General features: G+C 53.5%; 1 protein-coding gene and 1 pseudogene across 1 annotated transcript; one reads left to right on the top strand and one right to left on the bottom strand.

Annotated features, from left to right (window-relative positions):
• Window positions 1-25,395, bottom strand: part of LOC142596361 (uncharacterized) — a 488,757-nt pseudogene that overhangs the window by 189,463 nt on the left and 273,899 nt on the right.
• LOC104034486 (sulfotransferase 2B1-like) lies at window positions 6,005-24,537 on the top strand. The gene is made up of 11 exons (XM_075725465.1): window positions 6,005-6,160; window positions 6,791-6,970; window positions 11,606-11,752; window positions 12,383-12,562; window positions 21,411-21,513; window positions 21,881-22,054; window positions 22,358-22,566; window positions 22,960-23,086; window positions 23,626-23,720; window positions 23,808-23,988; window positions 24,422-24,537. Exons 1-11 carry the CDS (start codon window positions 6,005-6,007, stop codon window positions 24,535-24,537), a joined length of 1,668 nt encoding a protein of 555 aa, XP_075581580.1.

Genomic DNA, 25,395 nt, shown 5'->3' with positions numbered 1-25,395 from the left:
CCCTGCGTGTCACTGCCTGGGAGCCGTGTCGGTTGACGTGTCGTGGTTTAACCCCAGCCAGCAGCTAAGCACCGTGCAGCCGCTCGCTCACTGCCCCTGCCCTGGTGGGATAGGGGGCTAGGATCGGAGGAGTAAGAGTGAGAAAACTCCTGCGTCGAGATAAGAACAGTTTACGAATTGAAATAAAGTAAAATAGTAACGATAATAATAATGATGAGCCAGTGGAAGCAGGGACAGTGCTGTGTCCTGGGAAGAGTAGAGGGAAGCTGCCTGGTTGTGTAGGGAAGGGGGTCAGGAAGGCCAAGGCGCAGCTGGAGCTGAATTTGGCAAGGGATGTAAAGACTAACAAGAAGGGCTTCTACAGGTATGTCAACCAGAAAAGGCAGGTTAAAGGAAGCGTACCCCCCCTGTGATGAACAAGAACGGCGACCTAGTATCAACAGGCGAGGAGACAGCGGAGGTGCTCGACAACTTCTTTGCCTCAGTCTTCACCGGCAACCTCTCTCCTTGCCCCTCCCGAGTCGACGGACCGCAAGATGGGGCCCAGGGGGGCAAAGCCCCTCCCGCTGTAAGGGAAGTTCCGTTTCGAGACCACCTGAGGAACGTGAATGTGCACAAGTCTATGGGACCTGATGAGATGCATCACAGAGTCCTGAGGGAACTGGCTGATGGAGTTGCCAAGGCACTCTCCATGACATTTGACAAGTGATGGCAGTCAGGTGAAGTCCCTGGTGACTGGAAGAAGGGGAATGTTGTGCCCATTTTTAAAAAGGGAAGAAAGGAGGACCCTGGGAAGTACCGCCCTGTCAGCCTCACCTCTGTGCCTGGGAAGATCATGGAACAGATCCTCCTAGAAGCTACGCTCAAGCCCATGGAAGACAGGGAGGTGATTCGAGACAGGCAGCACGGCTTCACCAAGGGCAAGTCCTGCCTGACCAAGCCAGTGGCTTTCTATGAAGGAGTGGCTGCATCAGTGGGCAAGGGAAAAGCCACGGGTGTCATCTCTTTGGACTCCTGTAAAGCGTTCGCCACAGTCCCCCACAACACCCTTCTCTCTAAATTGGGGAGATACGGGTTTGATGGGTGGGCTGTTCGGTGGATAGGGAATGGGGTAGTGTTCTACGGCTCGATGTCCGCATGGAGACCGGTGACAAGTGGAGTCCCTCAGGGGCCCGTACTGGGACCGGTGCCGTTTCAGATCTTCCTCAGTGACATAGAGAGCGGGATCGAGTGCACCCTCAGCAAGTTTGCCGACGACACCAAGCCGAGCGGTGCAGTTGACACGCCAGAAGGACGAGATGTCGTCCAAAGGGACCCGGACAAGCTGGAGAGGTGGGCCTGTGCGACCCTCGTGAGGTTCACCGAGGCCAAGTGCAAGGTCGTGCACCTGGGACGGGGCAACCCCCGATATCAATGCAGGCTGGGGGGATGAAGGCATTGGGAGCAGCCCTGCGGAGAAAGACTTGGGGGTACGGGTGGATGAAAAGCTGGACATGAGCCGGCAATGTGCGCTTGCAGCCCAGAAAGCCGACCGTATGCCGGGCTGCATCAAAAGAAGCGTGGGCAGCAGGTCGAGGGAGGGGATTCTGCCCCTCTAGTCTGCTCTGGTGAGACGTCACGCGGAGCACTGCGTCCAGCTCTGGAGCCCTCAGCAGAAGAAGGACATGGAGCCGTTGGAGCGGGTCCAGAGGAGGGCCACAAAAATGATGCGAGGGCTGGAGCCCCTCTCCTACGAGGCCAGGCTGAGAGAGTTGGGGTTGTTCCGCCTGGAGAAGAGAAGGCTGCGGGGAGACCTTCTTGTGGCCTTTCAGTGCTTCAAGGGGGCTTATGAGAAAGACGGGGAGAGACTTTTTAGCAGGGCCTGTAGTGCTAGGTCAAGGAGTAATGGTTTTAAACTGAAGAGGAATAGATTTAGAGTGGATATAAGGAAGAAATTGTTTCCAATGAGGGTGGTGAAGCACTGGAAGGCGTTGCCCAGAGAGGCAGTGGAGGCCCCATCCCTGGAAACATTCCAGGTCAGGTTGGACGGGTCTCTGAGCAACCCGATCTGGTTAAAGCTGTCCCTGCTCACTGCAGGGGGGTTGGGCTAGATGACCTCTAAAGGTCCCTTCCGACCCAAAGCATCTGTCACTGTGTTCGTGACGGGCGGGCAGGGTTCTGTAGCAGCTCGAGGTTGCAAGAGGGGAGCCCAGCAGCTGGCTGGAGCTCACGAGCAGGACTGTCTTCCTCAGTGCAGGGCCCGATGTCTGCGAGGGGCTGCAGCTGGTCTGGAGAGTCCGGTGTGGTGGGTGAGTGTATTTGGGCACAGCCCTGCCAGCTGTCCTGGGCACATCAGCGGTGTGCCTGCGACGGAGCTCCGGAGGGAGGCTGCTGCCGTTCAGGCCTCAGGTCCAGGGAGTGCGTGTCCCCGGGACTGGGGGGACGGTGGCCTGTGGTCCGGGAACCGAGGGCCAGGTGAGGGAGGGGCGTGAGGATGGGAGCAGTGTGCACACCATGAGGAATGACAAAGAGGAGAGAGAGAAGGTCTTTGCGGAGACCCCACGAAGGAGAGCTCCCAGTTGCTGTGGAGCAGGGAAGGAGGGGCAGGTGGAGAGCCCGCCAAAGCAGCAGCGAATGGAGAGTCCTGCCCAGGGGAAGGCTGTGGGCTTGTGGTGCAAGAGGAAGGCTCCTTCTACGGCACAGATGTGCAGCTGCAGAGCAGGGGCAGCGCTCTGGCAAGAGGCGAAGGAGCAAGGAGGGCCGGGGCAGGCTGGAATGTGGCAGGCAGGCTGTGCAAAAGCGTGAGGGAGAAAAGCATTGCTGAAGCCCGGGGTTGAACCAGGGACCTTTAGATCTTCAGTCTAACGCTCTCCCAGCTGAGCTACTCCAGCCCTGCCCCAGCAGCCCTTGTCCCTGTGGCACCCGTGCCAGGCCAGAGGCTGACGGGCACGAGGAGCGTTGCTGGGGCAGGTTCGCAGGGAGAAGCTGTGCCCAGCCCTGGGCAGAGGGGCCCTGGCCTCTCTCTGCCTCCATGGCCAGGTGGGCTCCAGATTTGGGTGGATGGCAGCTTGCACCGGGCATGCCAAAACGCGTGTGGGACTTGAGCGCAAACGTGACGGTGGCAAAGCGAGTGGGCAGGCCGGGCAGGTGTAACCGCAAAGGCTGACGGTGGAAGAGGTGTGGGGCTGTTGGAAGACCTTGTCTCCTTCCCTGGCCATGGAAGGCCTCCTCCCCACCCTCTCTTTCCCCAGCTCAACTTCCCTCCTTTGCTCCCAACTCTTCTACCTCGTCCCTGCCGAGCAGCGCCAGGGGATGGGGAATGGGGGTTGTGGTCGGCCCACAGCGGTTCCTGTCTGCTGCTCCTTCCTTCTTTCTCACACTGTCCCCATGGGGTCCCTCCTACAGGCTACAGTCCCTCGAGGTGAACCCGCTCCACTGTGGGCTCTTCACAGGCCACAGTTCTCTCGGGAATTATCCACTTTCTCTGGTGCTGGGTCCTCCACGGGCTGCAGGGCTTACCTTCTCCACCATGGCCTTCTCCGTAGGCTGCAGGGGAACCTCTGCTGTGCTGTGGTCTTCTCCGTGGGCTGCAGTGGAATCTCTGCTCTGGTGCCTGGACTACCGCCTCCCCCTTCTTCTTCCCCGACCATGGTGTCTGCGGGGCTGGCTTCTCACACTGTTTGGTTCCCCAACGCCTATCCCAGTGTGGCAGTTGTGCCCTTTTTCAAATGCGTTTTGACAGAAGCTCCAGCAGCTTTGTCGATGGGCTCGGTTTTGGCCAGCACTGGGTCCATTTTGGAGCTGGCTGGAAGCAGCCCTATCTGGCACGGAGCGGGCCCGTGGGTCTTATCTGACCGAGGCCACGCATGCAGCCTCCTGGCTACCGAAACCAGGGCATGGATGCCAATGCACAGCGTGAGTCTTTGCCTTGCTAAATGGCGTGCCCTGCTCGTCCCTCATCAAGAAATCCAGGCGAGCTGCTGGAAGAGAGCGAAACGGAGAAGGCCTTGACGCTGTTCAGCGCTGTTCAGCACTGTTCAGCAAAGAGCTGCAACACTGGTGTGTTATCAACGCTGTGCTGGCCACAAGCCCCCAGCCACGCGGGCTGCTGTGCAGAAAATGAAGTCCATCCCGGCCAAAGCCAGTACAATGTACGTGGAAGTACTTTCCAGGCTTAGCGTCTCTGTCACCTCCCAGGGATCGTGGAGGGGCTGACCGGCCTGTAGTTCCCCAGGTCCTCCCTCTTGCCCTTCTTGAAAATAGGAGTGGCATTTGATTTCTTCCAGTCTTTGGGCACTTCCCCCAGTTTCGGTGACTGGTCAAAGATGGGTGGAGAGTGTCCTCGCACTGACATCTGCCAGCTCCGTTGGCACCCATGGGTGCCTGCCGTCAGGGCCCACGACTTACGCGTGTCCAGCTGGCGCAGGTGTTCCCTGACCTGACCCTCTTCCATCAAGGGTATGCCTGCCTGGCCCCAGGCTCGATCCCCCTCATCTCTGGCACCTGGCGTTCCCGAAGGCCGGTCGTGCTAGTAAAAGAGGAGGCGAAGGCGGCGTTCAGCCTTTTCCAATGTCCTGTGCGACCAGGTCCCCCGCCTCATTCAGCAGGGGGCCCAAATTTTCCCTGGTCTTCCTTTTCTCACCTATGTCATTACAGAAACCCTTCCTGCTGCCGCCGTTAACATCGCTCGCCAGAATCAATTCCACTGGGGCCTCCGCGTTCCAAATGGCATCTCTGCGTGCTCGGGCAGCGTCCCTGTAGTCCTGCCAGGTGACCTGTCCCTGCTTCCAGCCTCTGTATGCTTTTATTTCATGCCTGAGTTTTGCCAGGAGGTCCTTGTTCATCCCTGCAGGTCTCATGGCATTTTTGCCTGGCCACCTCTGGCCCCTGGAACGATACCATGTGTTTGTGCCTGAGCAGCTCACCCGCGGCCTCCATATCCATGAATTAGCACGGGAGCGGAGACAAGGAGCTCACATGCAGGTGCTTATTTTCACAGAATCACAGAATCATAGAATGGTTTGCGTTGGAAGGCACATTTAAAGGTCGTCTGGCCCAGCCCCCCTGCGATGAGGAGGGCCATCTTCAACCAGATGAGGTTGCTCAAGGCCCGGTCCGACCTGACCTTGAATGTTTCCACGGATGGGGCATCTCCCACCTCTCTGGGTGAGCTGTTCCAGTGTTTCACCACCCTCGCCGTAAAACATTTCTTCCTTATATCTAGCCTGAATGTACCCTCCCTTAGTTTAAACCCGTTACTCCTGGTCCTAGCACTGCAGGCCCTGCTAAAAAGTCTCTCCCCGTCTTTCTCCTAAGCGCCCTTGAAGCACTGAAAGGCCGCAAGAAGGTCTCCCCGCAGCCTTCTCTTCTCCAGGCGGAACAAGCCCAACCCTCTCGGCCTGTCCTCGTAGGAGAGGGGCTCCAGCCCTCGCATCATTTCTGTGGCCGTTTTGTGCACCCCTGAACTGAGGCGGGAGGAATGCCACCTCGTGTGCATTTGTGGCAGGCGTGTGAGATAGCCGAGTCCCCTTCCAGCCGCAAGCCTACAGAGCCAGGATGAGACAGCTCAGCTGACCTAGCTGAATCCCTTTCCTCTGCAAGGGTAAAGGAGATCCCTGCGTGTCACTGCCTGGGAGCCGTGTCGGTTGACGTGTCGTGGTTTAACCCCAGCCAGCAGCTAAGCACCGTGCAGCCGCTCGCTCACTGCCCCTGCCCTGGTGGGATGGGGGGCTAGGATCGGAGGAGTAAGAGTGAGAAAACTCCTGCGTCGAGATAAGAACAGTTTACGAATTGAAATAAAGTAAAATAGTAACGATAATAATAATGATGAGCCAGTGGAAGCAGGGACAGTGCTGTGTCCTGGGAAGAGTAGAGGGAAGCTGCCTGGTTGTGTAGGGAAGGGGGTCAGGAAGGCCAAGGCGCAGCTGGAGCTGAATTTGGCAAGGGATGTAAAGACTAACAAGAAGGGCTTCTACAGGTATGTCAACCAGAAAAGGCAGGTTAAAGGAAGCGTACCCCCCCTGTGATGAACAAGAACGGCGACCTAGTATCAACAGGCGAGGAGACAGCGGAGGTGCTCGACAACTTCTTTGCCTCAGTCTTCACCGGCAACCTCTCTCCTTGCCCCTCCCGAGTCGACGGACCGCAAGATGGGGCCCAGGGGGGCAAAGCCCCTCCCGCTGTAAGGGAAGTTCCGTTTCGAGACCACCTGAGGAACGTGAATGTGCACAAGTCTATGGGACCTGATGAGATGCATCGCAGAGTCCTGAGGGAACTGGCTGATGGAGTTGCCAAGGCACTCTCCATGACATTTGACAAGTGATGGCAGTCAGGTGAAGTCCCTGGTGACTGGAAGAAGGGGAATGTTGTGCCCATTTTTAAAAAGGGAAGAAAGGAGGACCCTGGGAAGTACCGCCCTGTCAGCCTCACCTCTGTGCCTGGGAAGATCATGGAACAGATCCTCCTAGAAGCTACGCTCAAGCCCATGGAAGACAGGGAGGTGATTCGAGACAGGCAGCACGGCTTCACCAAGGGCAAGTCCTGCCTGACCAAGCCAGTGGCTTTCTATGAAGGAGTGGCTGCATCAGTGGGCAAGGGAAAAGCCACGGGTGTCATCTCTTTGGACTCCTGTAAAGCGTTCGCCACAGTCCCCCACAACACCCTTCTCTCTAAATTGGGGAGATACGGGTTTGATGGGTGGGCTGTTCGGTGGATAGGGAATGGGGTAGTGTTCTACGGCTCGATGTCCGCATGGAGACCGGTGACAAGTGGAGTCCCTCAGGGGCCCGTACTGGGACCGGTGCCGTTTCAGATCTTCCTCAGTGACATAGAGAGCGGGATCGAGTGCACCCTCAGCAAGTTTGCCGACGACACCAAGCCGAGCGGTGCAGTTGACACGCCAGAAGGACGAGATGTCGTCCAAAGGGACCCGGACAAGCTGGAGAGGTGGGCCTGTGCGACCCTCGTGAGGTTCACCGAGGCCAAGTGCAAGGTCGTGCACCTGGGACGGGGCAACCCCCGATATCAATGCAGGCTGGGGGGATGAAGGCATTGGGAGCAGCCCTGCGGAGAAAGACTTGGGGGTACGGGTGGATGAAAAGCTGGACATGAGCCGGCAATGTGCGCTTGCAGCCCAGAAAGCCGACCGTATGCCGGGCTGCATCAAAAGAAGCGTGGGCAGCAGGTCGAGGGAGGGGATTCTGCCCCTCTAGTCTGCTCTGGTGAGACGTCACGCGGAGCACTGCGTCCAGCTCTGGAGCCCTCAGCAGAAGAAGGACATGGAGCCGTTGGAGCGGGTCCAGAGGAGGGCCACAAAAATGATGCGAGGGCTGGAGCCCCTCTCCTACGAGGCCAGGCTGAGAGAGTTGGGGTTGTTCCGCCTGGAGAAGAGAAGGCTGCGGGGAGACCTTCTTGTGGCCTTTCAGTGCTTCAAGGGGGCTTATGAGAAAGACGGGGAGAGACTTTTTAGCAGGGCCTGTAGTGCTAGGTCAAGGAGTAATGGTTTTAAACTGAAGAGGAATAGATTTAGAGTGGATATAAGGAAGAAATTGTTTCCAATGAGGGTGGTGAAGCACTGGAAGGCGTTGCCCAGAGAGGCAGTGGAGGCCCCATCCCTGGAAACATTCCAGGTCAGGTTGGACGGGTCTCTGAGCAACCCGATCTGGTTAAAGCTGTCCCTGCTCACTGCAGGGGGGTTGGGCTAGATGACCTCTAAAGGTCCCTTCCGACCCAAAGCATCTGTCACTGTGTTCGTGACGGGCGGGCAGGGTTCTGTAGCAGCTCGAGGTTGCAAGAGGGGAGCCCAGCAGCTGGCTGGAGCTCACGAGCAGGACTGTCTTCCTCAGTGCAGGGCCCGATGTCTGCGAGGGGCTGCAGCTGGTCTGGAGAGTCCGGTGTGGTGGGTGAGTGTATTTGGGCACAGCCCTGCCAGCTGTCCTGGGCACATCAGCGGTGTGCCTGCGACGGAGCTCCGGAGGGAGGCTGCTGCCGTTCAGGCCTCAGGTCCAGGGAGTGCGTGTCCCCGGGACTGGGGGGACGGTGGCCTGTGGTCCGGGAACCGAGGGCCAGGTGAGGGAGGGGCGTGAGGATGGGAGCAGTGTGCACACCATGAGGAATGACAAAGAGGAGAGAGAGAAGGTCTTTGCGGAGACCCCACGAAGGAGAGCTCCCAGTTGCTGTGGAGCAGGGAAGGAGGGGCAGGTGGAGAGCCCGCCAAAGCAGCAGCGAATGGAGAGTCCTGCCCAGGGGAAGGCTGTGGGCTTGTGGTGCAAGAGGAAGGCTCCTTCTACGGCACAGATGTGCAGCTGCAGAGCAGGGGCAGCGCTCTGGCAAGAGGCGAAGGAGCAAGGAGGGCCGGGGCAGGCTGGAATGTGGCAGGCAGGCTGTGCAAAAGCGTGAGGGAGAAAAGCATTGCTGAAGCCCGGGGTTGAACCAGGGACCTTTAGATCTTCAGTCTAACGCTCTCCCAGCTGAGCTACTCCAGCCCTGCCCCAGCAGCCCTTGTCCCTGTGGCACCCGTGCCAGGCCAGAGGCTGACGGGCACGAGGAGCGTTGCTGGGGCAGGTTCGCAGGGAGAAGCTGTGCCCAGCCCTGGGCAGAGGGGCCCTGGCCTCTCTCTGCCTCCATGGCCAGGTGGGCTCCAGATTTGGGTGGATGGCAGCTTGCACCGGGCATGCCAAAACGCGTGTGGGACTTGAGCGCAAACGTGACGGTGGCAAAGCGAGTGGGCAGGCCGGGCAGGTGTAACCGCAAAGGCTGACGGTGGAAGAGGTGTGGGGCTGTTGGAAGACCTTGTCTCCTTCCCTGGCCATGGAAGGCCTCCTCCCCACCCTCTCTTTCCCCAGCTCAACTTCCCTCCTTTGCTCCCAACTCTTCTACCTCGTCCCTGCCGAGCAGCGCCAGGGGATGGGGAATGGGGGTTGTGGTCGGCCCACAGCGGTTCCTGTCTGCTGCTCCTTCCTTCTTTCTCACACTGTCCCCATGGGGTCCCTCCTACAGGCTACAGTCCCTCGAGGTGAACCCGCTCCACTGTGGGCTCTTCACAGGCCACAGTTCTCTCGGGAATTATCCACTTTCTCTGGTGCTGGGTCCTCCACGGGCTGCAGGGCTTACCTTCTCCACCATGGCCTTCTCCGTAGGCTGCAGGGGAACCTCTGCTGTGCTGTGGTCTTCTCCGTGGGCTGCAGTGGAATCTCTGCTCTGGTGCCTGGACTACCGCCTCCCCCTTCTTCTTCCCCGACCATGGTGTCTGCGGGGCTGGCTTCTCACACCGTTTGGTTCCCCAACGCCTATCCCAGTGTGGCAGTTGTGCCCTTTTTCAAATGCGTTTTGACAGAAGCTCCAGCAGCTTTGTCGATGGGCTCGGTTTTGGCCAGCACTGGGTCCATTTTGGAGCTGGCTGGAAGCAGCCCTATCTGGCACGGAGCGGGCCCGTGGGTCTTATCTGACCGAGGCCACGCATGCAGCCTCCTGGCTACCGAAACCAGGGCATGGATGCCAATGCACAGCGTGAGTCTTTGCCTTGCTAAATGGCGTGCCCTGCTCGTCCCTCATCAAGAAATCCAGGCGAGCTGCTGGAAGAGAGCGAAACGGAGAAGGCCTTGACGCTGTTCAGCGCTGTTCAGCACTGTTCAGCAAAGAGCTGCAACACTGGTGTGTTATCAACGCTGTGCTGGCCACAAGCCCCCAGCCACGCGGGCTGCTGTGCAGAAAATGAAGTCCATCCCGGCCAAAGCCAGTACAATGTACGTGGAAGTACTTTCCAGGCTTAGCGTCTCTGTCACCTCCCAGGGATCGTGGAGGGGCTGACCGGCCTGTAGTTCCCCAGGTCCTCCCTCTTGCCCTTCTTGAAAATAGGAGTGGCATTTGATTTCTTCCAGTCTTTGGGCACTTCCCCCAGTTTCGGTGACTGGTCAAAGATGGGTGGAGAGTGTCCTCGCACTGACATCTGCCAGCTCCGTCGGCACCCATGGGTGCCTGCCGTCAGGGCCCACGACTTACGCGTGTCCAGCTGGCGCAGGTGTTCCCTGACCTGACCCTCTTCCATCAAGGGTATGCCTGCCTGGCCCCAGGCTCGATCCCCCTCATCTCTGGCACCTGGCGTTCCCGAAGGCCGGTCGTGCTAGTAAAAGAGGAGGCGAAGGCGGCGTTCAGCCTTTTCCAATGTCCTGTGCGACCAGGTCCCCCGCCTCATTCAGCAGGGGGCCCAAATTTTCCCTGGTCTTCCTTTTCTCACCTATGTCATTACAGAAACCCTTCCTGCTGCCGCCGTTAACATCGCTCGCCAGAATCAATTCCACTGGGGCCTCCGCGTTCCAAATGGCATCTCTGCGTGCTCGGGCAGCGTCCCTGTAGTCCTGCCAGGTGACCTGTCCCTGCTTCCAGCCTCTGTATGCTTTTATTTCATGCCTGAGTTTTGCCAGGAGGTCCTTGTTCATCCCTGCAGGTCTCATGGCATTTTTGCCTGGCCACCTCTGGCCCCTGGAACGATACCATGTGTTTGTGCCTGAGCAGCTCACCCGCGGCCTCCATATCCATGAATTAGCACGGGAGCGGAGACAAGGAGCTCACATGCAGGTGCTTATTTTCACAGAATCACAGAATCATAGAATGGTTTGCGTTGGAAGGCACATTTAAAGGTCGTCTGGCCCAGCCCCCCTGCGATGAGGAGGGCCATCTTCAACCAGATGAGGTTGCTCAAGGCCCGGTCCGACCTGACCTTGAATGTTTCCACGGATGGGGCATCTCCCACCTCTCTGGGTGAGCTGTTCCAGTGTTTCACCACCCTCGCCGTAAAACATTTCTTCCTTATATCTAGCCTGAATGTACCCTCCCTTAGTTTAAACCCGTTACTCCTGGTCCTAGCACTGCAGGCCCTGCTAAAAAGTCTCTCCCCGTCTTTCTCCTAAGCGCCCTTGAAGCACTGAAAGGCCGCAAGAAGGTCTCCCCGCAGCCTTCTCTTCTCCAGGCGGAACAAGCCCAACCCTCTCGGCCTGTCCTCGTAGGAGAGGGGCTCCAGCCCTCGCATCATTTCTGTGGCCGTTTTGTGCACCCCTGAACTGAGGCGGGAGGAATGCCACCTCGTGTGCATTTGTGGCAGGCGTGTGAGATAGCCGAGTCCCCTTCCAGCCGCAAGCCTACAGAGCCAGGATGAGACAGCTCAGCTGACCTAGCTGAATCCCTTTCCTCTGCAAGGGTAAAGGAGATCCCTGCGTGTCACTGCCTGGGAGCCGTGTCGGTTGACGTGTCGTGGTTTAACCCCAGCCAGCAGCTAAGCACCGTGCAGCCGCTCGCTCACTGCCCCTGCCCTGGTGGGATGGGGGGCTAGGATCGGAGGAGTAAGAGTGAGAAAACTCCTGCGTCGAGATAAGAACAGTTTACGAATTGAAATAAAGTAAAATAGTAACGATAATAATAATGATGAGCCAGTGGAAGCAGGGACAGTGCTGTGTCCTGGGAAGAGTAGAGGGAAGCTGCCTGGTTGTGTAGGGAAGGGGGTCAGGAAGGCCAAGGCGCAGCTGGAGCTGAATTTGGCAAGGGATGTAAAGACTAACAAGAAGGGCTTCTACAGGTATGTCAACCAGAAAAGGCAGGTTAAAGGAAGCGTACCCCCCCTGTGATGAACAAGAACGGCGACCTAGTATCAACAGGCGAGGAGACAGCGGAGGTGCTCGACAACTTCTTTGCCTCAGTCTTCACCGGCAACCTCTCTCCTTGCCCCTCCCGAGTCGACGGACCGCAAGATGGGGCCCAGGGGGGCAAAGCCCCTCCCGCTGTAAGGGAAGTTCCGTTTCGAGACCACCTGAGGAACGTGAATGTGCACAAGTCTATGGGACCTGATGAGATGCATCGCAGAGTCCTGAGGGAACTGGCTGATGGAGTTGCCAAGGCACTCTCCATGACATTTGACAAGTGATGGCAGTCAGGTGAAGTCCCTGGTGACTGGAAGAAGGGGAATGTTGTGCCCATTTTTAAAAAGGGAAGAAAGGAGGACCCTGGGAAGTACCGCCCTGTCAGCCTCACCTCTGTGCCTGGGAAGATCATGGAACAGATCCTCCTAGAAGCTACGCTCAAGCCCATGGAAGACAGGGAGGTGATTCGAGACAGGCAGCACGGCTTCACCAAGGGCAAGTCCTGCCTGACCAAGCCAGTGGCTTTCTATGAAGGAGTGGCTGCATCAGTGGGCAAGGGAAAAGCCACGGGTGTCATCTCTTTGGACTCCTGTAAAGCGTTCGCCACAGTCCCCCACAACACCCTTCTCTCTAAATTGGGGAGATACGGGTTTGATGGGTGGGCTGTTCGGTGGATAGGGAATGGGGTAGTGTTCTACGGCTCGATGTCCGCATGGAGACCGGTGACAAGTGGAGTCCCTCAGGGGCCCGTACTGGGATCGGTGCCGTTTCAGATCTTCCTCAGTGACATAGAGAGCGGGATCGAGTGCACCCTCAGCAAGTTTGCCGACGACACCAAGCCGAGCGGTGCAGTTGACACGCCAGAAGGACGAGATGTCGTCCAAAGGGACCCGGACAAGCTGGAGAGGTGGGCCTGTGCGACCCTCGTGAGGTTCACCGAGGCCAAGTGCAAGGTCGTGCACCTGGGACGGGGCAACCCCCGATATCAATGCAGGCTGGGGGGATGAAGGCATTGGGAGCAGCCCTGCGGAGAAAGACTTGGGGGTACGGGTGGATGAAAAGCTGGACATGAGCCGGCAATGTGCGCTTGCAGCCCAGAAAGCCGACCGTATGCCGGGCTGCATCAAAAGAAGCGTGGGCAGCAGGTCGAGGGAGGGGATTCTGCCCCTCTAGTCTGCTCTGGTGAGACGTCACGCGGAGCACTGCGTCCAGCTCTGGAGCCCTCAGCAGAAGAAGGACATGGAGCCGTTGGAGCGGGTCCAGAGGAGGGCCACAAAAATGATGCGAGGGCTGGAGCCCCTCTCCTACGAGGCCAGGCTGAGAGAGTTGGGGTTGTTCCGCCTGGAGAAGAGAAGGCTGCGGGGAGACCTTCTTGTGGCCTTTCAGTGCTTCAAGGGGGCTTATGAGAAAGACGGGGAGAGACTTTTTAGCAGGGCCTGTAGTGCTAGGTCAAGGAGTAATGGTTTTAAACTGAAGAGGAATAGATTTAGAGTGGATATAAGGAAGAAATTGTTTCCAATGAGGGTGGTGAAGCACTGGAAGGCGTTGCCCAGAGAGGCAGTGGAGGCCCCATCCCTGGAAACATTCCAGGTCAGGTTGGACGGGTCTCTGAGCAACCCGATATGGTTAAAGCTGTCCCTGCTCACTGCAGGGGGGTTGGGCTAGATGACCTCTAAAGGTCCCTTCCGACCCAAAGCATTCTGTGATTCTATGATTCGATGAGGGACAGGCTGTGGATGTCATCTACCTGGACTTCAGTAAAGCCTTTGACACCGTCTCCCACAGCATTCTCCTAGGGAAGCTGGCGGCTCCTGGCTTAGGCAGGCGAACTCTTTGCTGGATAAAAAACTGTCTGGGCGGCCGAGCCCAGAGAGTTGTGGTGACTGGAGTTAAATCCAGTTGGCGACCAGTCACGAGCGGTGTTCCCCAGGGCTCTGTTTTGGGGCCAGCCTTGTTTAATGTCTTTCTCAATGATCTGGATGAGGGGGTTGAGTGCAGCCTCAGCAAGTTTGCAGATGACACCAAAGTGGGCGGGAGCGTCGATCTGCTGGAGGGTAGGATGGCCCTGCAGAGGGTTGAGGACAGGCTGGACCGATGGGCCGAGGCCAGCTGTATGAGCTTTAAGAAGGCCAAGTGCCGGGTCCTGCACTTGGGTCACAACAAGCCCATGCAAGGGTACAGGCTTGGGGCAGAGTGGCTGGAAAGCTGCCTGGCGGAAAAGGACCCAAGGGTGTTGGTCGACAGGCGGCTGAACATGAGCCAGCAGTGTGGCCAGGTGGCCAAGGCGGCCAAGAGCATCCTGGCTTGTGTCAGGAATAGTGTGGCCAGCAGGAGCAGGGAGGTGATTGTCCCCCTGTACTCGGCGCTGGTGAGGCGGCACCTGGAATAATTGTGTCCAGTTTTGGGCCCCTCAATACAAGAAGGACACTGAGGTGCTGGAGCGTGTTCAGAGAAGGGGAACAAAGACGGTGAAGGGTCTGGAGCACAGGGCTGGTGGGGACCGGCTGAGGGAACTGGTATTGTTTAGCCTGGAGAAGAGGAGGCTGAGGGGAGACCTTATCGCTCTCTGCAACTCCCTGAAAGGAGGTTGCAGGGAGGTGGGTGTTGGTCTCTTCTCCCAAGTAGTTAGCGATCAGATGAGAGGAAATGGCCTCAAGCTGCGTCAGGGGAGGTTTAGGCTGGATATGAGGAAAAATGTCTTCACGGAAAGAGTGGTCAAGCATTGGACCAGGCTGCCCAGAGAGGTGGTAGAGTCCCCATCCCTGGAAGTGCTCAAAAACCAGGTAGACGTGGCGCCTTGCGTCATGGAAAGGAAGCCAGGAAACATGAAATTACTCCTCCCGCCTTAATGAGTTAATGGTGGACTTGGCAGTGTTAGGTTAATGGTTGGACTGTCTGATCTTAAAGGTCTTTTCCAACCTAAATGATTCTATGATTCTATGATTCCATGGCCATGGCCTATGAAAAAATAATCAGAATTTACAGACCAGCACCAACATTCTGAAAATGATGAATTCTTATACATTTATATGTACATATACATGGAGGTCTTTTCTGCATATGTTTGAAATTTTGTATAACATCTTAATTCAGGGGTTGATACATTTGCCCACACAGAGGTGGCCACTGCCTCCAAGATACCCTGAGGTAGCTGAAGACCCCCCGTGGGACAGAGAAATGTGATGCAGGACCAACAGGAGCACTTCTGGAGCATGAGCTGGTCACCAGACATGGTACATCAAAGCATCTCACATGAGACAACAGATTTCTCTCCCTTGAGTAGAAAGGGAAGCCTGGGCAATTGCAGCCAAGGTGTCCAGCATTAGATGTGATCACTCTCATCCCTGCCTTCACCTACAATGGACTCAGATTTAATTTACTCTTCAGTGAATGAAAAATGAGTGGGTCTAGATGGTAGCAGACTGCTTGAAGACATTCCTGTCACCCAAATACATTGGGATTAGTGCAGACTTGGCTATGCAAGAGAGAACATTTCGTTCACTTTGCCTCTTTGCTTCCATCTGTGAATCAAGGGAGCTGATGACTTCAGCGTATAGCTTGCTGTGTGCAAAGAGCAAATATTGGCAAACAGATTCCAAGCAGGGAGTGTACTGGGAGGTCTTTGCTTCTGTGCTTGACAGAAAAATGTGTTTTATATTGGTCTAAGGCTATCCACTGTGGAAAGTGGACTTCAGTAGAGGTAACACGGACTGAATATGTAACTGAGGGGTGTATTTTCTTTTTTTATCGAACTATGCCTTACTTTGTTTTTTTGTTGGTTGGTAATAAAACATCTTTCTGTGTCTGTGAGCAGCTTGTTCCCCAAGTACAGTATTGTGGTTTAGCCCCAGTCAGCAACTAAGCACCACGCAGCCGCTTGCTCACTCCCCCTACCCCGATGGGATGGGGGAGAGAATCAGAGGAGTAAGAGTGAGAAACACTCCTGGGTTGAGATAAGAACAGTTTAATAATTGAAATAAAGTAAAATAGTAATGATAATAATAACAATATAATAATGATAAGAATAATAACAATATAAAAAGCAGGTGATGCACAATGCAATTGCTCACCACCCGCCGACCGATATCCAGACAGTTCCCGAGCAGCGATCACTGCTCCCCGACCAATCCCCCCCAGTTTCTATACTGAGCATGACGTCACATGGTATGGAATAGCCCTTGGGGCAGTTTGGATCAACTATTCTGGCTGTGCCCCCTCCCTGTTTCTTGTGCACCTGGCAGAGCATGGGAAGCTGAAAAGTCCTTGACTGGCATAAGCAGTACTGAGCAACAACTAAACCATCAGTGTGTTATCAGCATTCTTCTCATTCTAAATCCAAAACACAGCACTGTGCCTGCTACTAGGAAGAAAATTAACTCTATCCCAGCTGAAATCAGGACATACAACAAAGGGGAGTTGGCAACAATGGGCTGAAATATGCAGCTACAGACTTCAATGGAGGAAGGTCAGATGTGAGCAAGGCTGCTGTAAGTCCCAGGTGGCTGATGAGAGAAATGGTGGGGTTGGAGGTAGGGAGGAAGAGTGCCAACAGAGTGTCTGGCATACAGGGTCTTGACTTCCCTGCATATTCAGAGTCCATGAGGAGATGTTTCCTTTCAGTATCAACTGGAGATTGCTGCTATAGCGTAATCTGTAAAAAGAAAAGCCAAAGTGGAAAAAGAAGAAATCCTTTCTTATTGTTATATACTATTGAAATATTTTCACCTTGACTACACTCCTGAAATCGCTCTAATGAACCCCATAGAATTGAAGACTTAAGAAAAAATTTGGCCATAGACTTAACTTGTTGGGGCATTTTGCATGTTAATGAGCCCTCTGGTGTGAAGTTCCCAAACTGCAGATACTGAAAGTGAATTGAACAAACTTCTAGAGAAGGGAAAGTCAGCAGCAAATCAAGTTTCTGAGCATGTTATTGAGCCACACTGAGGGCCATCACTGAAGAGACCAAGGAGGGAATGACCAGACAAGGTTACCACCCCTGGGGACCAGTGAAGCAGGAAGTTAGATGCACCCATTAAGGATGGAAAATCAAACGTGGCACTGGCCCTGATGCAAAATCAGTCATGTGTTTCACCTCGCCAGACAGCTAAGCCCTGATCCCCCAAGAATGGGGATCCTTTCCCTCAAAGGATGCTCGGGGCTCTTGGGGGTAGTGTGATGGAGACGTGTATGATGCTGAGTGCAGGACAGCGATACGACACCTCCAAAGCTCTATGTGGGTGAGGAGAGTTTCTTGTCAATGTCTCCATGTATACTTTGTCAAGTTTGTGTCTCTGTGTTTCAGTTTTTAGCTTCCCCCTTTTTTCCATGGTTTCTTAACTTACAAAGTCCCTGATCAGATAAGCTCGCTGGAATAACCATTCTTACCCTCCCAAATACCCTCATCCATTAGTGTGACTGATGAGGTTTAGTTGTTATCACCACCTTCCTTATCATTTCTCAGTCAGGTTTGTGTCCCTGTATTTTCCTGTTTATGGCTTTCTCTCTTCCCTGTTCTCCCTTGCTGCATTGAAAAGGTCCTTGACCAGATACTCTTAAAGGAGCCGCATTCTCCTTCCACATACCCTTACAGATTACCTCTATCTGCTATCTTCTTGGGATCCCAAAAAGGACTTCATTTGGAGCAACTGGTGGAGGTTGAGGCACAGTGACGTGGTGACATGGACCTCTTTAAGGCACATCCCAACAGAGGACCATCAAGCTAACCACCATGGAGGGCTGCACCTACAAGCACCTTTTATACACCTAAAAGTTGCCAGATTCCCTTTATGTTCAGTGGGGAAGGGCAGGGAGTCTTGTCCCCAAGGGACCTGATGCTCCTCATAATCCCGTTGGGAAGCGTTGCTGCTCCCCATCGTAGAATCATAGAATCATAGAATAGTTTAGGTTGGAAAAGACCTTTAAGATCATTCAGTCCAACCATTAACTTACACTACCAAGTCCACACTAAACCAATTAAGGGTAGACTAGACTGAACCATGTCCCAGAGTTCCACATCTACCTGGTTTTTGAGCACTTCCAGGGATGGGGACTCTACCACCTCTCTGGGCAGCCTGGTCCAATGCTTGACCACTCTTTCCGTGAAGACATTTTTCCTCATATCCAGCCTAAACCTCCCCTGACGCAGCTTGAGGCCATTTCCTCTCATCTGATCGCTAACTACTTGGGAGAAGAGACCAACACCCACCTCCCTGCAACCTCCTTTCAGGGAGTTGCAGAGAGCGATAAGGTCTCCCCTCAGCCTCCTCTTCTCCAGGCTAAACAATACCAGTTCCCTCAGCCGGTCCCCACCAGCCCTGTGCTCCAGACCCTTCACCGTCTTTGTTCCCCTTCTCTGAACACGCTCCAGCACCTCAGTGTCCTTCTTGTATTGAGGGGCCCAAAACTGGACACAATTATTCCAGGTGCCGCCTCACCAGCGCCGAGTACAGGGGGACAATCACCTCCCTGCTCCTGCTGGCCACACTATTCCTGACACAAGCCAGGATGCTCTTGGCCGCCTTGGCCACCTGGCCACACTGCTGGCTCATGTTCAGCCGCCTGTCGACCAACACCCTTGGGTCCTTTTCCGCCAGGCAGCTTTCCAGCCACTCTGCCCCAAGCCTGTACCCTTGCATGGGCTTGTTGTGACCCAAGTGCAGGACCCGGCACTTGGCCTTCTTAAAGCTCATACAGCTGGCCTCGGCCCATCGGTCCAGCCTGTCCTCAACCCTCTGCAGGGCCATCCTACCCTCCAGCAGATCGACGCTCCCGCCCACTTTGGTGTCATCTGCAAACTTGCTGAGGCTGCACTCAACCCCCTCATCCAGATCATTGAGAAAGACATTAAACAAGGCTGGCCCCAAAACAGAGCCCTGGGGAACACCGCTCGTGACTGGTCGCCAACTGGATTTAACTCCAGTCACCACAACTCTCTGGGCTCGGCCGCCCAGACAGTTTTTTATCCAGCAAAGAGTTCGCCTGCCTAAGCCAGGAGCCGCCAGCTTCCCTAGGAGAATGCTGTGGGAGACGGTGTCAAAGGCCTTGCTAAAGTCCAGGTAGATGACATCCACAGCCTTTCCTTCATCCACCAGGCGGGTCACCAGGTCATAAAAGGAGATCAGGTTGGTCAAGCAGGTCCTGCCTTTCATGAAGCCATGCTGGCTGGGCCTGATCCCCTGTTTGATCATCTGTGAGCACCACCACCCGGTGCCTCCAGAGAAGACCCAGAGCTTGACTGATCCTGAAACAAACCACCTTTTCCCATCTCTATCTTTGATTAACCATTCAGTGCCTACCCAGAGCATCTAACCACTGCACCCCATCCAGGTGAGATCTGAAAAAACACTGTTCCAAGACCGATATTGATATTTTTGTTGCTTTATTTCTTTCTTTCTAATTTTCCACCCAACTGGGGACAATGTCCTGTTGAAGCTGCAGCAGCGGGGGAATTGCACGGGCTCCTGGAAAATGTGATGTGTGTGATTTCTGTTCCACTTGAGCACAAATGGGTTTTCTTTAATGAGACTTCACTCCTCTATTAGTACTTTAATGAATTTTAAAGTGGTAACTTTAATTAACTAATTTTAATTTGCTCTAAATTGCTGTGGATTCCAGTTTGGCTAAGTTTGGGATTTCTTTATAAAACCTTAGTGCTGAAGAAATTAATTTATTATATTCATGGCTCATCACTATGTTTTAAAAGGCTAGCATGCATTCATTCATTCTTAGCTTTTACATATTGTTTAATTGCTATTAATTCTGACATGACAAGTTTGATTTGGAATTGTTGTATGTTAATATTTTTAATATTTGATAATCTCTATAATTACATGCTTTTTTTTAAAGTTTAACTTTAATGCCCTGGCTGCAGTTTAAAATCCTTTATTTGCTTTTTTTTTTTTTTTTTTTTTTTTTCCCCTAGTAGCATGGGTGGGTTTTTTTAATAAGAAAACTTAAAAATATCTAAAACTTAATATAGTAATTTTTGGGTTTCTCTATATGTTAACTAACCCAGCACTACTCATAATGTTTTAATGCCTTTTAATATGATGATATATGTATCTCTAAAATAAAGGTGATGCCATGTTTTAAGTAACAATTCATCCACACCAGGGTGTTTACAAACATAGTTGTTATCTAATTTTTAATAATTATTTAGGCTAGTGTACTTACTCTTTGGAGGTAGACAAGCCTACAGCTATTTATTAACTGCTGACTATAAAACACAAGATAGGTTTCTTTTAGGTCCATCCTGAAATATGTAGATACCCACTCGGATTGCAAAGAAAAAAAAAAAAATTGGCAATACTTTGAGGTTTTCCCTGTAGTTTTTAGTTTTGCTTAACTTGTTTCTTAACTCAAAGCAAGGAAGGTGATGGGTTAATTTAGTTTCCCACTCCTACTGTTAACCTCCTACCCAGGGGTGGGTTAACATTCCTCTTTGACGCGTTTAAACATTTCTTAATCCTATTTTTTCTCCTGTTTGCTTGGAAAACAAAGCAGGGTCCAAAGGCAAATTGCTGTTTTAGTTGGTTCTCTTAAAAAAAACCCAAACCTGTCCTATCTGCTCAAAGCCAATATTTACTACTTCTCAAACACTCTGTGCACACTCCATGGACTTATTTTTCAGTCTATTTTTATCAGCATTTCGTGTTACATAAAATTTTCAAAATAGCAGTCCTTTTGCAAGAAAGTGGAATACTTGCTGCATTCTTAGGGGAACACGTAGAAAAGACTTTTAATTTTGCAGATGGCTGCAAGGCTGCCTTATTTACAAGAAGCATTGGTTGCTTCTAATTAATGGCATTAAACATCCCTGTCCTTGGATCTACAACAGACCGTATAGTGCTTCAATGGAGGAAGAAATTACAGAATCGTAGAATCGTTTAGGTTGGAAAAGACCTTTAAGACCATCAAGTCCAACCATTAACCTAACACTACCAAGTCCACTACTAAACTCATTAAGGGTAATCATTAATTTCATGTTTCCTGGCTTGGTGGCTGGGTTATTTTTTAGAGAAAATAAAACCAGAATAGAATCATTAAGGTTGGAAATGACCTCTAAGATCATCAGTCCAACCGTCAACCCAACACCACCATGCCCACTAAACCATGACGCAAGGCGCCACGTCTACCTGGTTTTTGAGCACTTCCAGGGATGGGGACTCTACCACCTCTCTGGGCAGCCTGGTCCAATGCTTGACCACTCTTTCCATGAAGACATTTTTCCTCATATCCAGCCTAAACCTCCCCTGACGCAGCTTGAGGCCATTTCTTCTCATCCTAAATTCTCCTCTTCCTCTCCCTGTAATGCAATCATGAAGGTTTTTAGTGAAAAAGAAGATCTGGCCCATCCCTTATTGCTGTAGCAGCATCTCTTCCTTTCCTGGAAGGACTTTTTTTTTTAGTGAACCATTTTAATAATCCTTTTTTTAAATGGATTTGTTAAATTTACTGGGATTTACTGGGAAATTTACTGAGCAAGGATCCTCAGCTCGGGGAGATCATTTAATAGTGTATTTGGAGGAAAAGGAAGAGGGTTAAGTGAGAATTCAAAGGGGCATGGAGAAAAGCGAGGTTCTTGCAGGGGGGTTGGATTTCAGGGCAGAGGACACAGGACACCAGCTTCCCATCCCGCTGTGCTCCCAAAAGGACATACACTGCTGTGCTTCCTGCATCCCAGCCCACCCACCCCATCCTTGGGAAAGGGATGCCCACTGGACTTTGGGTCTTGTTAATCATTGCTCCAGAATGGTGGCACAAGGGCAGAAAACTTTTTGCCCTTTTATTCTCCCCCAGCTCCTGGCACCACCAAGGACTTGTAGCTCCTGGAGCAGAGCAAAGCCAGGCTTTGGGTACCAGACAGGGAAGTTCTACCTCCTGTTCCCCTGGCTGGCCAGAGGTCCTGCAACAAAGGCTGCTCGACACCCCTCCTAGTTGTGAGGGCAGGTAAACACGTGGGCCAGCAACGGGAGGGAGGTGGGAGGTTGGTCCATCAGCAGGAACTTAGCCTTAGAGCTCCTTAAATGCCCTACGAGCCCACAGTCCCCCATCCACACAACGTGCTCTTGAGGTAGGGTCCCCATGAGGAAGGACTGTAGAGCATCCAGGTGGGTTATCCCATAATACACATCCCATAACCCCAGCATAACTTGATGCTGGGGATATGGGATGTCTGGGCTCCTGTTTGGGTTCTGCTATGGTGGGGGGAAAGGGTTTTTGGCTTGGAATCAGCACCCTTACCCTATCTCTCTCCCTCCCCATCATAGTGGCTCAGAGCTGCAGCACCCATCGCCATCCAGGCACGATGCCAGTCCACTGTGTGACATATAAAGGTGTTAAGTTCCCCTCTGCCTACAACTCTGAGCACAGCTTGAGTTTCACCCACAATGAGTTCCTGGTGAGGGACGATGATGTCTTCAGCGTCACCTACCCCAAGTCTGGTACGAGGGGTGGAGAGCAGGGCTGGCCAAGGGTGGAGAGGGCCAGGAGAGGGGTGAGAGCTTTGGAAACATCTCCAGGTGTTGTTCAGAGGGTGAATCTTCCCTTGTGGTGGGGAACAGGAATGGTTTGCGGGGGGTGGTTACCGCAGTGGTGGTGCATCGGCAGGGCAGCACCATCTCTTGGCAGGGCACAGACTCAGTGCTGAAGGTTCTGCTGACCATAGAGCTGTGGCACAGTGAGCTCCTCCCATCCCGACCCCCTGGGCAAAGTCCCCTGCCCTGCACCTCTGCTTTCCCTGGCAGGCACTGTGTGGATGGCCGAGATCCTGAGCCTCATTCACAGCCATAGCTGCCCCGGCTGGAGCCGAACCATCCTCAATTCTGACCGCATGCCCTGGTTCCCAACCTGTCTGGGTCTGGAGTCAGCCCTCAGCTATCCCCCACCTCGCCTGCTGACCTGCCACCTCCCCAGGCACATCTTCCCCAAGTCCTTCTCCCATTCCAGTGCCAAGGTGGGATGGGCACCCACACAGAGCTTCAAGGGGACAGGGGGGCTGGGAAGACCATTGCCCAGGATCTGGGGAACCTTGGAGTGAAGGGTGTTGGGTGAGGATCTTGGTGTTGGCCTAGGAGAGTGGTGAGTGTCCTCCATGCCCTCCAGATGGAAATATGCAGATCCCCATGTCACATCCTTTCCCTCTTAGATATTTTGAAGAGTCTCCAATGGCTCTAGGGGACTTGTGTGTTCATGGAGACCCCTGCCCAAGGTCTGCATGATGGAGTCTAGCACAGAGTTGGTCCTTGTGTGGCAGACCCCTCCATTTTCAGATCTACCCCAGTGCCAGGGCCTGCAACTCCCCTTCCCCTACTGGGAACGTATCACTCCTGTACGCACTCCACCCCAGGTTATTTACACCGTATGGGATCCTCAAGATGTTGTCATCTCCTACTATTACTTCTCCAAGATGTGCAACAGCTATGAGGATCCCACATCCTTTGAGCAGTTCCTGAGGGACTTTCTGAACGGAGAGTGTGAGTGTGGTTTGGGGCCTACTCAGGGCACAGGGATGGGTGGGTGTGTGGTGTCTCCCATCAGCTCTGGCTCAGGAGTCTTTTGCCACTGTCTACTGATGATGGCTGTGAAGCCAAGCTTCCCACAGGAGAGAGGTCAATGCATCAGGAGGAAAGCAAAGCACTTCTGGAGACATGCGCAGGCCCACAAAGCCCTCTTGTGCTTTGAAGCAGATGGAAAGTGGATTTCCTTGCCTTCTCCTGCAGAGTTCAAATATCTTCAGGAAGTCTTGGCCAAGAAACCTTATAAAGCCCTGGCAGGACCTTACCTGTGAGCCTTGCACACCTCTAGCCTCAACCTCTTCCAATCATGGAGGTGGCTGGAGAAGAACTGATTGCTCAGCTGCAATTGCAGTTGGATCTCCCAGTCCCACCTGCTCCCTGGACACCATTGCTCTGTCCTGCATCGTGGCTGCCCTGCTCCCAACCTTGTGTGAACCCTCCTCAGCCTTGCACATCCCCTGCCCTGCCCTGACCTAATGCCTTTTGCCTCCCACCAGTGCCCCATGGCTCCTGGTTCGAACATGTCCAAGGCTGGATGGAGATGAAGGACACTGAGAATTTCTTCTACATCACCTATGAAGAGCTGAAGCAGGTAGACACCTAGGCAGACCCTCCAGCTCCAAACATGATAGTGTGTTACAAGCGACTTAGTTGTAACAGGCTCCCTCTGTCCCTCCAGGACATGCACAGCAGTGTGAGATGTCTCTGCCAGTTCCTGGGGCAAGATTTGGATGACGATGCCATCTCCTCGGTGGTGCAAAATGCCTCCTTCACAGCCATGCGGGAGAACCCAATGTACAGCTCCATCTTGCTCCCTGCAGACATCATGGACCAGACGAAGGGCCAGTTCCTGAGGAAGGGTGAGGACCCCATCAAAACACCTCAGGGAGATTCCTCCTGTCAAGTGTCCTGCCCCATGAGGACAGCCAGAGTGAGGGTGTCCTGGAGAGCCGCATCACGGTGCATTTGGGTCTGAAGAATGGGGTTCATAGAATCATAGAATCATAAGATAGAATCATAGAATATTTAGGTTGGAAGGGACCTTTAAAGGTCATCTAGTCCAAGCCCCCTGCAATGAGCAGGAACATCTTCAACTAGATCAGGTTGCTCAGAGACCCATCCAACCTGACCTTGAATGTTTGCAGGGATGGGCATGGTCTCTCGTTTTGGACAACCCCCTTGGGATGGTAGCTGGACCCAAGAGCTGAGCCTCTCCCCTTGTGCCTACAGAGCAGAGGCGGGGGGGGGCTGCGTGCTGGGGTGGGTTCTGAGCCTGAAACACTTCTTCCTCAGGCATCTGCGGGGACTGGGAGAACCATTTCACAGTGGCGCAGAGCGAGACCTTCGACAGGATCTACCAGGACAGGATGCAGGACCTAAACATGACCTTTCCTTGGGACAGGCATTAGGATTTGTCTCTGTCTGAAACCAGCTAAGCACTGGGTATAAACCAGCCACCGACAACTGGGGTAACTGCATGCTGTAGGACAGAGGGGGTTGTACCCAGGGCTGCAAATGGTACTGAACCCCAGTGTGCAAGCAATTAATTTAATAGAATCATAGAATCATTTAGGTTGGAAGAGACCTTTAAGGTCATCGATCAGCCGTTAACCTAATACTGCCAAGTCCACCACTGAACCATGTCCCCAGCTGTCACTTCTACATGTCTTTTAAATACCTCCAGGGATGGTGACTCAACTGCTCCCCTGCACAGCCTGTTTCAGTGTTTGATAACCCTTTCAGTGAAGAAATTTTTCCTAATATCCAATCTAAACCTCCCCTGGCACAAATTCAGGCCATTTCCTCTCATCCTATCACTTGTTACCTGGGAAAAGAGACCGACACTCACCTTGCTACAACCTCCTTTTGGGTAGTTGTAGAGAGCGATAAGGTCTCCCCTGAGCCTCCTTTCCTCCAGACTAATCAACCCCACTTCCCTCAGCCATTCCTCACAGGACTTGTTCTCCAGACTGTTTGTTGAGCAGCTTTGTTGCTCTTCTTTGGACACGCTCCAGCACTTTCTGCTGCACTTTTGCACCCTTTCTCCTTGGGAGGGCTTTTTCTCCTGGCTTGTGCCTCTCCTCTCTGTACCATCCCTCAATCCTTTTTCTCCTGAGGCAGGGTCTAGGGTGTCCCAGGGTAGGACCCACCTCCCTGCCCTCCAACACATTGTCTTCTGCAGGCAGAGGAGAGTAGCACATTCCTGAGAGCACACAGATGAAACACATCCTTCCTGTCACATCCACTGTCCAGGGCGCCTTGTTTGG

The sequence above is a fragment of the Pelecanus crispus genome, chromosome 31 (genome assembly GCF_030463565.1).
Source record: "Pelecanus crispus isolate bPelCri1 chromosome 31, bPelCri1.pri, whole genome shotgun sequence".
NCBI classification, from domain to species: Eukaryota; Metazoa; Chordata; class Aves; order Pelecaniformes; family Pelecanidae; genus Pelecanus; species Pelecanus crispus.
This window is presented reverse-complemented; position numbering and strand designations above follow the sequence as displayed.